This window comes from Gavia stellata, chromosome 11 (genome assembly GCF_030936135.1).
Source record: "Gavia stellata isolate bGavSte3 chromosome 11, bGavSte3.hap2, whole genome shotgun sequence".
NCBI classification, from domain to species: domain Eukaryota; kingdom Metazoa; phylum Chordata; class Aves; order Gaviiformes; family Gaviidae; genus Gavia; species Gavia stellata.
The window spans coordinates 7,479,493-7,492,254 of record NC_082604.1 but is presented as its reverse complement, the minus strand read 5'-3'; the positions used below and the strand labels follow the sequence as shown (position 1 = coordinate 7,492,254).

At 39.2% G+C, this 12,762-nt stretch overlaps 1 protein-coding gene across 1 annotated transcript; it reads right to left on the bottom strand.

The window, feature by feature from the left end:
* Positions 1 to 461: 461 nt before the first annotated feature.
* MRPS22 (mitochondrial ribosomal protein S22) lies at positions 462 to 6,695 on the bottom strand. Its single transcript, XM_059822723.1, has 8 exons — positions 6,575 to 6,695; positions 6,102 to 6,256; positions 5,184 to 5,348; positions 3,833 to 3,976; positions 3,251 to 3,334; positions 2,134 to 2,279; positions 912 to 1,020; positions 462 to 637 (listed from the first exon to the last, which is right to left on the bottom strand). The coding sequence occupies exons 1-8, from the start codon at positions 6,693 to 6,695 to the stop codon at positions 545 to 547; spliced, it is 1,017 nt and encodes a 338-aa protein (XP_059678706.1). The 3' UTR covers positions 462 to 544.
* Positions 6,696 to 12,762: the final 6,067 nt, after the last annotated feature.

Below are 12,762 nucleotides of genomic sequence, written 5' to 3'. Positions count from 1 at the left end.
TCTACTATTCTTAACCCAGCTTCAATAGCAAATATTTGGAATAGAAGCATAGTAGCCCAGCATATTATTTCAACCTGACTTTTCTTAGCATATACACTTCAGGTACATCGTTACTTTTTCACTGTGCTATTTAGCTTGTATCTGTTAACAAGCAGTAGCTCAGTTATTCTTCCAGATAACACTTTTTTTAGCTAAAAATCTAGCCGAACAAGTAATAGTTACAGTTGTGGTGTTATGTACTTTCTTACACTAAGCTGTCCAGACCCTATACATACTTCAGTAAAATGAATTGTGGGCAATTCTTCAGATTCAAGATGCAACAGTAAAGGAATTAAACTCAGGGTATGGTGTCACCTCAAATCAAAATTCATGATGACTGCTGTAAGTTGGGGTTTTTTTATTAACAAGCTGCTCCAGTGATTCTTATATAAATTTTAGTAAAAAAATTTCTAGAACAGGCACTTGTTTGAAGTATTTATTGTGGAATCCTGTACAGAGAATGCTTATAAATGGACTTAAAACTTATGAGTAACTAAGGTTTATTTCATGAAGCTGTAGAAGTAGCCATTGCTTCTTCATAAGCCTGGAGGGCCAGTTGTATATAGCCTTCTTTTTGTGATTCAGTCTTCACAAATACCTGCAAACATGGCAGAAGAGAGATTAATGTACAATTAAGAGCATAGTTGCCTAATGAGATTTCACCATTCCAGTGGCAGATCAGCAACCTACAACTGAAATCCTGGTGCAGCTAAATATAATTAAGAAAAACCAAACACAACCTGGCATGCACAACAGTTCTAGTTAAATACCTGCTTCTTAAGGTAAGGAGAAATTCAGACTACTCAATAAGCTTCTGCTGTTTAAAAGCTTTCTCTTCTGTAGTTAAGTAGCCTTAAAGGAGAAAAGTATACCTTGATCAGATCAACTCCTTGAAGTTTCCCTTCTTTAGCTGCTTTTGCTGATTGACATTCAGGATGAAGCATGTGATACAGTGTAATTAAACTTGTAGTGTCATCCAGCCTGAAGAAATAAAGGCCCAGTTGTAGCAATTACTTTCTCCTAATACTTAAAGTATTTAGAGAAAGTGTACTTTGCACACCCCAGGCTTTCACCAAGTATACAGTCATTAGCATACACAGTTAAACAGGCATCCCATCATCTGTTGTAATGACAACCTGTTAATCAGAAAGAAGACGAGAAGCACACGAACACCGTACATAAATTTAGCCATACTGCAGTTTAAGCCTGATGTACTGTTCAGCAGTACTAAAGCTGAAATCTCTCTGTAAAATACAAGTATTTAGTGGAACAACTGTGCCAAACAGAAACTTTCTAACACCTGACTGCAGTAACAAGCATGGTAGTAGTATCAGAATTCTTGTGACACCTAGCCCTCAACTGAATTTAAAACTAGAACAGGTGTTTTACATAAATTACAAGCCAGAAGTGGGTGGGTGGCAGGTACAGATGTTCCAAACTCTGGTAATTTACATAGTCCTGATATTTGAATTTTCGCTTTAACAATTTGATTCCAAAATTGGAACTTCCCTATCCTCAAGTTTAAAAGTAAGATCTGACCACCTGTTTAAGGTTTCTAACTTCAACAGTAGGAAATGAATGCCACCATCACTGCAACTTGGGAGTCCTAATTGTACAAATTTCTCCTAGCTCTAGTGACATCTTGAACAACTAAATATTGTTTGTTTCAGGGAGTTTTGAGTAAGTTTAGCAGCATAACTTCTAGAAATCCATCCATTTAAAATGAAAGTGTATCTATCCGTTCTTAAGCTACTTAAGAATTGCTCTAAAACTCAGTGTGTCAATCTTAAAAGCCAAAACTGAGGTCAGTAGCATAAAAGTGTTGGGCTTTAAGATCAGCACTGCCCAGAGCCCAACAACTACAGAAGGCTAATTTCTGCAGAAACCTAGTTTAATGCCCTACAACTTCATGGACTCTACTTCGTGCTTCCATTCAGCATCTATATATCTGAAAGTTAACAGCTAGCCTAAAATTTCATGCAAATGAACGCTTTTACATCTTACGGAAATACTGTTTGTTTGGGTTTTTTTCAAACAGTGGTACTTGTTTTCTATTTGTTTAGATAAGCAGAATTAATAAGTGACACCACTTACAAGTCTCTGTGGATCATATCTATTAGTAAGCCATCCGTTTTCTTTCTGTTTACTAGATACCATACCATTCCTCCAAAGTGCCTTGTTGAACGGAGCAGATCATATTTGGCATGCTTCTCAATGTCATCATATGTCCGATGATGAACCTATACACAAAAGGTTTCAGTTTCATTAGCATAACTGGAGCTTGACAGCAGTTTCTCCCCTCTACCCCTCACTTAGCGTTTTTGATCTATTTTCAGACCTCCCTAAAGTGCAGGAGTAAGCCACAGGCTGAACCATGCTACCGTAAAGCTTTATACATGTTAGAATTCAGGGTAACACTGGGATAACCCGGTTCTTAGTACTTAGGCATAGACATTTTTATGTTAATAGAAACCTAAATACTTGCTCTGTACTGAAATATTTGGAGAGGGACATAACGTCTGAACCTTCATTTCACTGCTGCCAGGTTGTAATCTATTCTTTAAGGAGAAAAATGCTAGAGCAAAAAGGTGAAATTTTACTTTGAAGAAAAGTTACTTGAAAAATTGCCTAACAGAAGTTACGTTCCCAGTGATTTGAGAAATTACTCCAGCTTAAAGAGAAGTAAACATTTTAAAGGCAAATGTAGACTAACATATTCATCAATAACTACAGTTACTAAATTTAAATATTTCAGCTAGAAGTCTGTTTTTGTACCTGGTCATTGTCAAAAGTAGTACTTTGTGTACAGTGCTCTCAGGTGCACTTCATCAGTTATCTACCTGCTCCCTTCACATCCTAACATAGCAGTTAGCATGACTTCAGTAGCACAACTCTGGTTGTGGCCACTTATGGGCATTATCATCAATTCTGGTTTGATAACAAAAAATACCTGTATAAAGACTATTTTTATGCATCCGTAGTTCTTTCTATACTGTTGAAAATTACTTAAACAGAATCCCATTTTACTTTTCTGCAAGACAAAAAACCCTAAAACTCATCACAAGGATAGCAGGTAATCTATACGGGGGAAAAAAAAGAACACAAATGAACACCACCTTTGGTCCCCAGATAATACTTACATTTACAAAACAAACCCTGAAGTTCTTCACTAATACTATTTTTTTACTAGAAAAATGAAAGCTGAACTCACCCTGATATAATCAGGTGAATCTGGCTCAAACTGAGCAATGCACATGTTAAGGATATCCTCATGGCGGTCTTGCCGAAACACAGTCTAAAACAACAGTTTAAATTCAGGAATAGATTCTGTATCACACCATTCCAACTCTCCAAAAATCAAAACAGCCACCACAACATTTCTGTTCTGCGCCACAGAATCACAAGGTCCCCTTAATCACAAGGCAAAATGGATAAAAGTACAGTAACTGCTTGATGACATTAATACAAATGTTTCTTGATTTTCGTTTCTGAAACACCAGTTCACATTTTCAGATTAAGCATACAATTTTATCAATGCATAACAATTAAATGTGGATTTCTAGTATGACAGAATATTTACACCTCCCCGGGATTCACCTGGCCCTAAACTGAAACTTTGTTGTAAGTATTTTAACTAAGTTACAATGACAAGCAGTTGTTCAAAACAGAATTCAAGCAGCTTAAAACACACAAGCAGACTGGCTTATTCAGAGCTACTCTATCCAAATAGCAGTTTCACTCTCAGAGCACAATGAAGTAAAATGATCCATTTTCACAACCAGGAAGATCTTACCGCAAGGTGTTCATCCTTGAATACCACTGGGGGAATAACTCTGCGACCTTCTTTTGGGAAGAATATCTGTATCATTCTGTCTCGTTCTTCCCAGGTTGCTTTGCGTAATACACCATTTGGTTCTCTAACTACAATGAAACGTTCCTGAACACAAGGTAAAAAAAAGAGCATTATCTCCCAAAGTCTTCTCTCTTGGTAGGCAGAACCATTGTAAAAAAGATTCTTATTTGGCAAAGTCCTTCTATACCTAAACTCACACAAATAATAGCAGTTTCTAATTGACTGTTGCTATGTGCTAGAGTCATCATTTCTCCCTGGTATCTGCTAACTAAGTGCTACATTTGCATCTTAATCTTACTGTATGACATTAACTGCGCAGGGAACTACACTAAAAGCTACATCTCTGTGAAGTTTAGACAGATAACGTAACTAATACCCAGAGAAAGGAGTTAGCGTTGCTGATGACCTGATTTTATGCATTTAATAACACATACTAAATTAAGAAGGCAAGTGTCTTGTAGTTTTATAACTTCGTGTCAGAGGTAGGTGCTAGAATCAAGTAAGGGCAAGTGCAAAACAACAAATAAAACAATATACTCAGATCTGTTCCTAATCATATTTGATTTAGGGCAGCAGACAGGAAAGTTTGTTGGGAAGTTTTCAATACACTGAGGCAGAAGAATAAATAGCAGGTTCCTGGAGAGAGCACTCAGATGAAGCAACAGATGGAAGACTTGGCAGTTCATTTCACAGGATCATTGCTATATGCACATTTGAACCATGGAGACTTCTTAGAATCCCAACTATATGTTAAGAATTTTTCCAGCCTCTTACTACTGGTACTCAAGACTATCTAGATGTTTCATTATACAAAGAAATCTTTATCCCTGGACTCCACAATTCTGTTTGACAACTGTTTCTTCACAGCTTTCCTGTGAATTCATTTATCATTTACTCAGCCTTCTACCAGATCTTCCCAACTGTGAAGTAGCTCCATCTTTTGGTCTATGCAGAGTACTAAGTAATTCAATTCCACAGAAAGCTTCTAGAAGTATGGGAGAACTCAGCACTCCTAGCATATCACAAGCATCTGCTTTTAAAATAATTACGTAACTATCCCACAGCTTCCACACACACACGCCTGCTTTTGAGCACTGGAATGTAATGAATCATTATCAGTTAGAGGCAAACATTTAGAAGTATGTGTCTTTGTATTGCCTTGTACCAGACTGAATTTACAACTCCTCAGCCTTTGTGCAAACTGCTATAACTACACTGTATTAAAACCTAAAGCTTATTTTGAAATTAAGAATGAAAAGCTCTTAAAATACATTACTACATTGTTACTTACACGATGTGGAATGGAGTAAGTTAAATCTGTAAACACGTATTTTGTGGTTTCAGTTCCCTCAAGGAATTTGTCTTCTGCTAAGACATCATCAATTGGCTCTCGTTCATTCAAAACAGGGGGCATGATTAATTTTTCTTTAGCTTCCTCAATGGCTTTTTTTGTGGCCTTGGGAAAAAAAAATAGTTTTATTTTACAATTTAAAAAAATCACCCTATTGGAAAGCTAACATACAGTTTCAGGACAATATTTCATTTAGAAAGAAATTTTTAATTTTTTTTTTCCTTCTACAGTTGAGAAGAAGTGAGACACTAGTTCAATCTCCAGGTAAATGAATCACATGTGAACAATACACCACTACACCACAAATCAGGCAAATTACTGGAGGAAGTTCAAAACTAAAGATCAATGTATACTACCACAAACACCAAGTTTATTTCAGGTATTTTTCCATGGTAAATTTCTTCCAAAGCATAAACCACAACCAACAGTTTATCTATAGCTGTGATTGTGGTTACAGAAGAACTGGCTTAAGTCAGGCCCCTTCGTCATCCTGGACCATGGTCAGACAACAGGGAAAAAGTAGTCAAAGGATTCCCAGGGCTATAATTTAAATATCATATAAAGACATTTAACCTAAGTAGAAAGCATAAGGAAAGGGGATAATAAAGAGAAACTGTCACTCAGGAGAAAAAGCATCCAATTTCCTTCCATCTTCCATAAAAATTGAGAAAAGTTGGATAAATAAATCCGACTGTTTCAAGTGAAGAAAACTCTGATTTACTGATTTAGGAAACGACCCAAAACAAAGGAAAGAAACTGAGATGTCTTCAACAGCAGCATTAAAAGAAGCAGAAATATGGACTGTTACAGACTTTTACTAAAACCAAACTTGTTTCAAACCGAAGCAGAGCAGCCTACCTCTTCCAGCTGAGCTTCTGTCATCAGCTTGTACTTGGGCGGTTTAAGCTCCTTCTTCACCGGCCTAAAAACCTTCTGCAGGTTGAGCCCTGTCATTTTGTAGAGCAGATTCTGAACCGCTTCATCCGCAAAGGAAGGCTTGGTGGCTTTTCCTTCTGCGGGAGGATTTCAGACGCTGTTAACCCGGCTGGCGGGGAAGCCGCTGCCTGCGCGGGGAGGACGGGGGAGAGGAGACGGCCGCGGTCACACCATCCCCTCCCCTCACGCAAAGGCCCCGCGGCAGCCCCGCACGCCTTCTCCCGCCCTCGCCGGCCCCCCGACCGGCACACCCACTCCGTCCCGCTTCCCTTCCCCTCGCCCCCCGGGGACTGCAGGCGCACCACCACCAAGGGCGCGGGCGGCTAAACGGGCGCTTGCCGCCTATGAGACAAGGTCGGGCGGAGGGGATCCTCTCCGCGCCACCCCTCACGTACCGTCCGCGGCCCCCGCGTCCTGCCCGAGCTCCCGCCGCAGGCGCCAGCCCCACAGCGTTCGCGCCACGCGCGACAGCCGCGCAGGCACCGCGGCGGAACCCCACGCCCCGAGCGCCGCCATCTTACACACGCCCTTTCCCGCCCCGCCGACGATGCGCGCGCGCCGGATCGCCCCTCGAGGCACGCCGGGAAATGGAGTCTCCCTTCGCCTCAGCGGTCTGTCAGAGCGGCGCCGCGGGGGGTGAGCCCGCCTCTCTGAGAAAGAAACGCGGTCCCCTGGGCCTTTTCCCCGAGGGAAAAGGCGAGAAACCGCTCCCAGTGCGTTTGTGTTATTAAAACGCTGCTGAGGCGGAGGTGAGGGCTAGGTTAGGGTGGGCACCCGTTCTGCTGTTCCTGTCAGAGCAGGGACTATGCCGGCGGCGGGAGGGGGAGCAGGGCGGGAGGAACGCGGCGGGAGTAGGGGGGTGGCCGGCTCCCTCGGCCGGGAAGGGGACGGAGCAGGGCTCCAGGCTGGCAGGCTTTCTTGCTTAGTGGGGAGAGAAAGTAATAGGAAAAAACCAGGAATTGAGGCCACCGTGCACACTGCCGCGATTAAACCGCTGGTGAACTGCAACTGCTCAGAGATGGGGAAAGGTGCGAGGCGGTAGGTGGGTGCACTTTATCAGCAGCTGCCTGGGCTGATGCCCCCGCGGTCGGTCAGGCGGCAGGGCAGGCAGCTCCCTGCCCTGGCTCCCGGGCAGTCTGCCTGAGGGGGAGAAATACCGCGGTTATTTACAGAAAATTTAAAACTTCATGTGGCTCTGTCTGCTAACCTGGTGCCTGCATGGTGACTGAAAGGACAGTCTCGTCAGGTGGTGGATTTTCTGCCTGGCCCATAATTTGGGGGAACTCCAAAGGACACAGCAATTATTCATGCCTGAAGGTACTACCTGAGGAGCAGCTGTGCCTGTATAGCGCACTGGCTTCCTCGGTCTGGTAAAAGCAGTCACTGCCATTGGTGGTGATGAGTTTAGACTTCTCATGTTCGGGAGGCTTTAACATTTTTGTAACGGAGGGAAAATAAATAACTGTATTCAAGCATAGAACCAAAACTAAATTTTATATCCAATTGATACAGCAGATCAGATCTAATGGCTGTGAAGAGGGGGTATGCAGTTGCAACGGGTATGTTATTTCATTAAAACAATAACTGACTTCTTATAACTGAGTCTATTTCAAGGGGTTGAAAGTTTATTATTATTTTAAGTTTATTTTCTCTAGCTGGTCTGTATCTTCCATTGTGAATTTCAGTCGTATAGACTGTGGTTAGGAAGTGTGTGAAACAGAAAGAAAACCTATTATCAGCTGGCAAGTTTCTGTACAGGGGCCCTGAATGCTTTGAATTTTAAAATGTTCGAAGCCACACGTTGATGCAAGCTGGCTGATGACTTCCTGTCGAAACAGGAAATATTTCATCTCCAGGAGGGAAGATTTGGAAATACAAGTAATGTGCTTAAATTCTGTAGATTTCCAATTGTTTTAAAGTTTAGTGGGTTGTTCATTGCTTTGCTAAATCAAAGCCTAAATTATGTTACTTTTGAAAATGGAGATTGAACTCTTGGAGAAAAGGAATACTTCATAGCATATATTGGTTTTCATTAGAATAAAGTTAAGCATCAGCTGAAAAATATGTTTGTTTCTAATAATAGATCTTCATTGTACAGGAAATATTGCTATTCTCCTCAGCCTTATTCAGTATCTAAACACATGTGCTGGGTTGAATTTTATATTCAAGCTTTTCAATATCCTGGCCTTTGCATTGTCAGAAAGGTTGCAGGAGGACATATTCTTCTCATATTTGTATTGGTACAATTAAGTTGAAGTCACTGAGAACTGAAGAGTGCAAATGAACCCTTAATATTATTTTAATGTAATTTTGTGCATAATTTATTTAAATAATGCTAAGAAAATGAGAAATAATTTTGAGGAAATGGAGAAGATGTTGTTTTTCAATTCTTGCTTGGAGGATCTCTGGAGTGAGAGCTATACCCTATAAGGGAATTGGGAAGTTATTTGGCGACTTGCCTAAAAGCCACTTCAGACCTCTTCATGAATTTGGATGGCAAGCCAACATCCATTTTAATTCACAGAAGTGCTTAGAAAAACAACAGAATTTATTAAGCTATATCCAGGAGAGGTTAAATTCACATTCATTCTGTACTAGAGTAGTAACAGCTGCTGTGAGGATTAGCCTTTTGGCTGGTGGGATGAAAGGAAATATTAGCTAACTATACTGTAGATGGAAGTATAGCAGGTTAACATAATTTATAAAATAATACCAATTTATATTGGATAGGTTGATTATTTATGGTTTATATTTGTACTGAAGTAACAATTTTAAGTAGGATGTTTTATACTGGTATACTTAAAAATACAACACCATCTTGAGGAATCAGTGGTGTAAAAATCGATAATGAAATAAAGAAACTTTCTCAGCTTTTGTTACTATTTTGAATGCATCCCAGGACAGTTGCTGTTGGAAAATTGCAACCATCTGATGGCGGGTGGATATCCCCTGTGAAACACCTTGGTGGTCTAAGTCTGGATTCTATTGGAAAAGTGTCAATACAAAATCACCTCCACAGTTGGCATTAATTTCCTTTTTGTTGGTAGTTTCAGGAGAGCCAAAGGATCAGATGGCTGCTGAGAGTGAACCAGTTTGGTTAACATCTCAGGGAAAGAGAAGGTAAATGGGGGGCTTAGGAGCTTGCATTTGTTGCTTTGCCTACTTAATTGATAAAATAAGGGGCTGTAGTTTACTAGTCTTTTTGAATAATAAATATGTCAAAGAGTAGTGAGAAGTTGTTAGGAAGGAAGAATTCTTTTTTGGAAAAAATACAGTGAAAAATACAAAATGTAAAGTTTGGTAACTGTGCATCCACATGCTGTAAGAAGAAACAGAGTGAACCCAGTCAGGCTGTGTACATGTCCACAGTTGATGACATGACCTTTTTAAAATTAATGGTTGGTTCTCTGTTCCTGATAAGAAAGAATCAGGCAATCCTGTGGAACATTTTTCTGAGGGACACAATGGACCAGGTTGAAAGCTCATTTTACTAAACCTGCGTGGATTAGTCTGAAGATAAATTATTTTTCACAGAGAAGACAGAGAGTGCTGAAGTAAGAGAGATGACACAAACCTTATTATATCATCAAATTAGTCTTTAAAGGAATAATATATTACATGTGGTTGGTTTTGTTTCCCCAGGTACATAGATGGAGTGGGGGTTTTTTTTGCTAAAATTATTGGGGTAGTCATTTGTCATATGATTGCCTGTTTTCAGGCATATTACCTGCAAGCAACTTATTTGCCAGTTTCTTTTATTTAAGGGAGAGAGTATTATTTTCTCTGGAATTGTCTCTTTAGGTCTGTAGCCATGGATTTGCATTGCCATCCAGAGCTATTTTGATGATGGTGATGATGATGATGCATGAGCCTTTGCTAATACATCCAAGTGGCTATTTTCTATCTTAAAGACCATATAGATATCTGAAGCTGTTTTCTTTTCATATTTCAGTTTGATACTTGACAGCAGGGACAGATCAATGTGGCTGTAGAACTCTGTCCTGAGCTGCGGGGCCAAGCTTAACTCCAAGGGTGGAGTTATGGGTAGTTCTGCTGGACAAAGCCCATTTTGACAAATAATAACTGAGATGCCTACTGAAACTAAAGTAATTGAGCTCAACTGTAGCCATTATCATCCTGAGTGAACAGCTGCCTTCTGTTGCCTATGTAAATATCCTTAGTGAGGGGGAATGAGTGAAACATTATGCAAAAGTCTTCCAAGTTTATTTCTTTGGTGCTGTCAGTTTTAGCAAGTGCTAACAGTAAGCATAGGTTAAACAGCAAATGTCCTTCTAGGTTTCATTTGTGCCTTGACTATTTGACATTCATATTTCAAATTCGAAGGAAAAATGACAAAACAAAAAGGATTATACGTGCTCTTTATTTTTAATTTTCAGTTTAGTGTCCGATGAAGCGTGCTATATTCCTATGAGCCACAGGGGGGCAAGATTGAGATTTTAAACATGAAGAATGAAAGTGCCTGAGTAGTTATAGTGGATCATGTAAATTAATTGTTTTCATTAATGACCCAATTTGCCTCTGTCTCACATAAAGCTGCCATAATCTGACTTTAATAATGATAAATTAGATATATACAAATACTGTCTCCAGTAATTGAGATTACATACATTATTTATAGTAGGGATATAAATCCCACTTCAGTTTATATTGTTTTCTCTGCTACACTGTAAGGGCTTGAGCCAAAGCCCATTAAGCCATCAGAAGTCCTTCTCTGAATTCACCAAGCTCTAAATTAAGAGTCCATATTTTTCAAATAAATTTTATTATTCCTTTCTGCTCTTGTAATACTTATCTTTTAAAAATTAATTGTCAGGAAAAAAAGATAGTAAATATTCAGTATTATTCAAGGTAAGGTAGGATTTGAGTAATTATTGGTTTCCCCCTTCTTAATCATTTTTCAACCTCCCTCTCATTCCATCACTATTTAAAGTCCTGTCCATCTGAATCCAAGCACTCATGAGGGCTGGTGTCCAGCACCAATTGTTACGTATGGGCAGGATGGGACATATCTTATACTTTTATTTCCACAGTAGAAGGACAGAGCAAGGATCCTGGCAGATTTATTGGTTTGTTTCATTCTCTGAGGACAGGAATGTTTGGAGGAGATGGCACCCTCCAATTCAAAGGTTAATTAGAATTTTTCCCTTCTCTCTTGTTGCTAACACCAAGTAGTCAATACAAGTACAAGTAGTTGTACTTTTATCTGTTTTTCACTGAAACCTGACAGAATGTTCTGAAACCTAGACTGTCCGGGGTGGTGTTGGGTTGATGGTTGGACTTGATGATCGTACAGATCTTTTCCAACCTTAATGATTCTGTGATTCTATGAAACCTAGATGTGTATTATGCGTATTGTCTGGCCTGTTATCAAAGGCTTCATAAAAATCCAAATCAGATGTGTCTACTAGTTACACTTTGTCATATTATGTCACTCTCACAAAGTAGCCTGGAGATATAATTTTCCTGCTTTTTTTATCCAAATTTCATCAGGACTATTGTATCATTTTATGGGTTTTCCTTTGATTATTTTATCAATGAATTTACCTGACACAGAAGCATATCCTCCTACTTATAAACTGTTCTAATACCTATTCAATGGTAATTGCAAAATTTTGTTTCTTCTAGCCATTTCTCATAATAGCTGATTTTATTAACAGATACAACCACTTCATTCTTCAAGTCTTTCAGAAGTAGGTGAATACATTTTTGTGCTGACTTGTGACAGTTAAATACATTATTTTTTCCCAAAACTGGTTCAGTCTCTGTCATAATTTTCTTTGTTTGTTTATTTTTTTCCAATATAAAGAGCAGTTACCTCACAACTAGCCATCTTGTTGCTTAGTGATGCCAAGAAACCACCCTTAACTGCATGCCATTCCCTTCTCACATTCTTTTTGCCTCTGATACCCCATCTATTTCTGGGATTCTTTCACAAGTTCACTCCTTCTGATTTATGTAATTGTTTTTCTTTAAATTTCCTAATTGTTCTTCATATTGCCCCTAAGCCTTCCTGTTTTCATCTTGTATTACTCTGAATTCATCTGGATTTATTAGGATTTGTTTTGTCACCTTGTTTTCTCTTTCTTCTTTCCCCAAATTAAATTTTCATGGAAATAAGCTCTTGTAGTTTGCTATTTAACAATATGCATTTTTTAATTTATTTTGTTTGTTGTTATTGATAAGGGCAATGCATACCTTTGGCTTGCTATTATATATTTAAATAGCCTATATGACAGGGCCAACTTTTTTTAACCAATTTCTTACCCATACCAGACTAAAAAACTTTTTTACACTATTTAAAATAAAATCCCCTCTCTTCTAAAGGTGGCGCTGGGGGGGGGTGGGGGGGCGGGATTTGTTCTGGTGTTTTTTTTTTTCTTTCCTTTGGATCCAGAATGTAATACAAATTAAATTTGCTTAGGCAAACCCACTGTGCGTTTAAAAAAGTCATTATAAAGTCAGGATCCTGGGGGTCTGACAGAAAAGCTAAAACAGCTGTGCTCTCTAGTACAAACAACACATAAATCTACAGTATCTTTTCTTTGTGATCAAATAAGTGAAA

Excerpts from the sequence above, each read along its gene's own strand:
- MRPS22 (XM_059822723.1), bottom strand. The coding sequence starts at position 6,695 with ATGGCGGCGCTCGGGGCGTGGGGTTCCGCCGCGGTGCCTGCGCGGCTG. Across the intron at positions 6,257-6,574 it reads GGACGCGGGGGCCGCGGACG|AAGGAAAAGCCACCAAGCCT; the intron begins GTACGTGAGGGG and ends ATCCTCCCGCAG. Across the intron at positions 3,977-5,183 it reads CTTACTCCATTCCACATCGT|GAACGTTTCATTGTAGTTAG; the intron begins GTAAGTAACAAT and ends CCTTGTGTTCAG.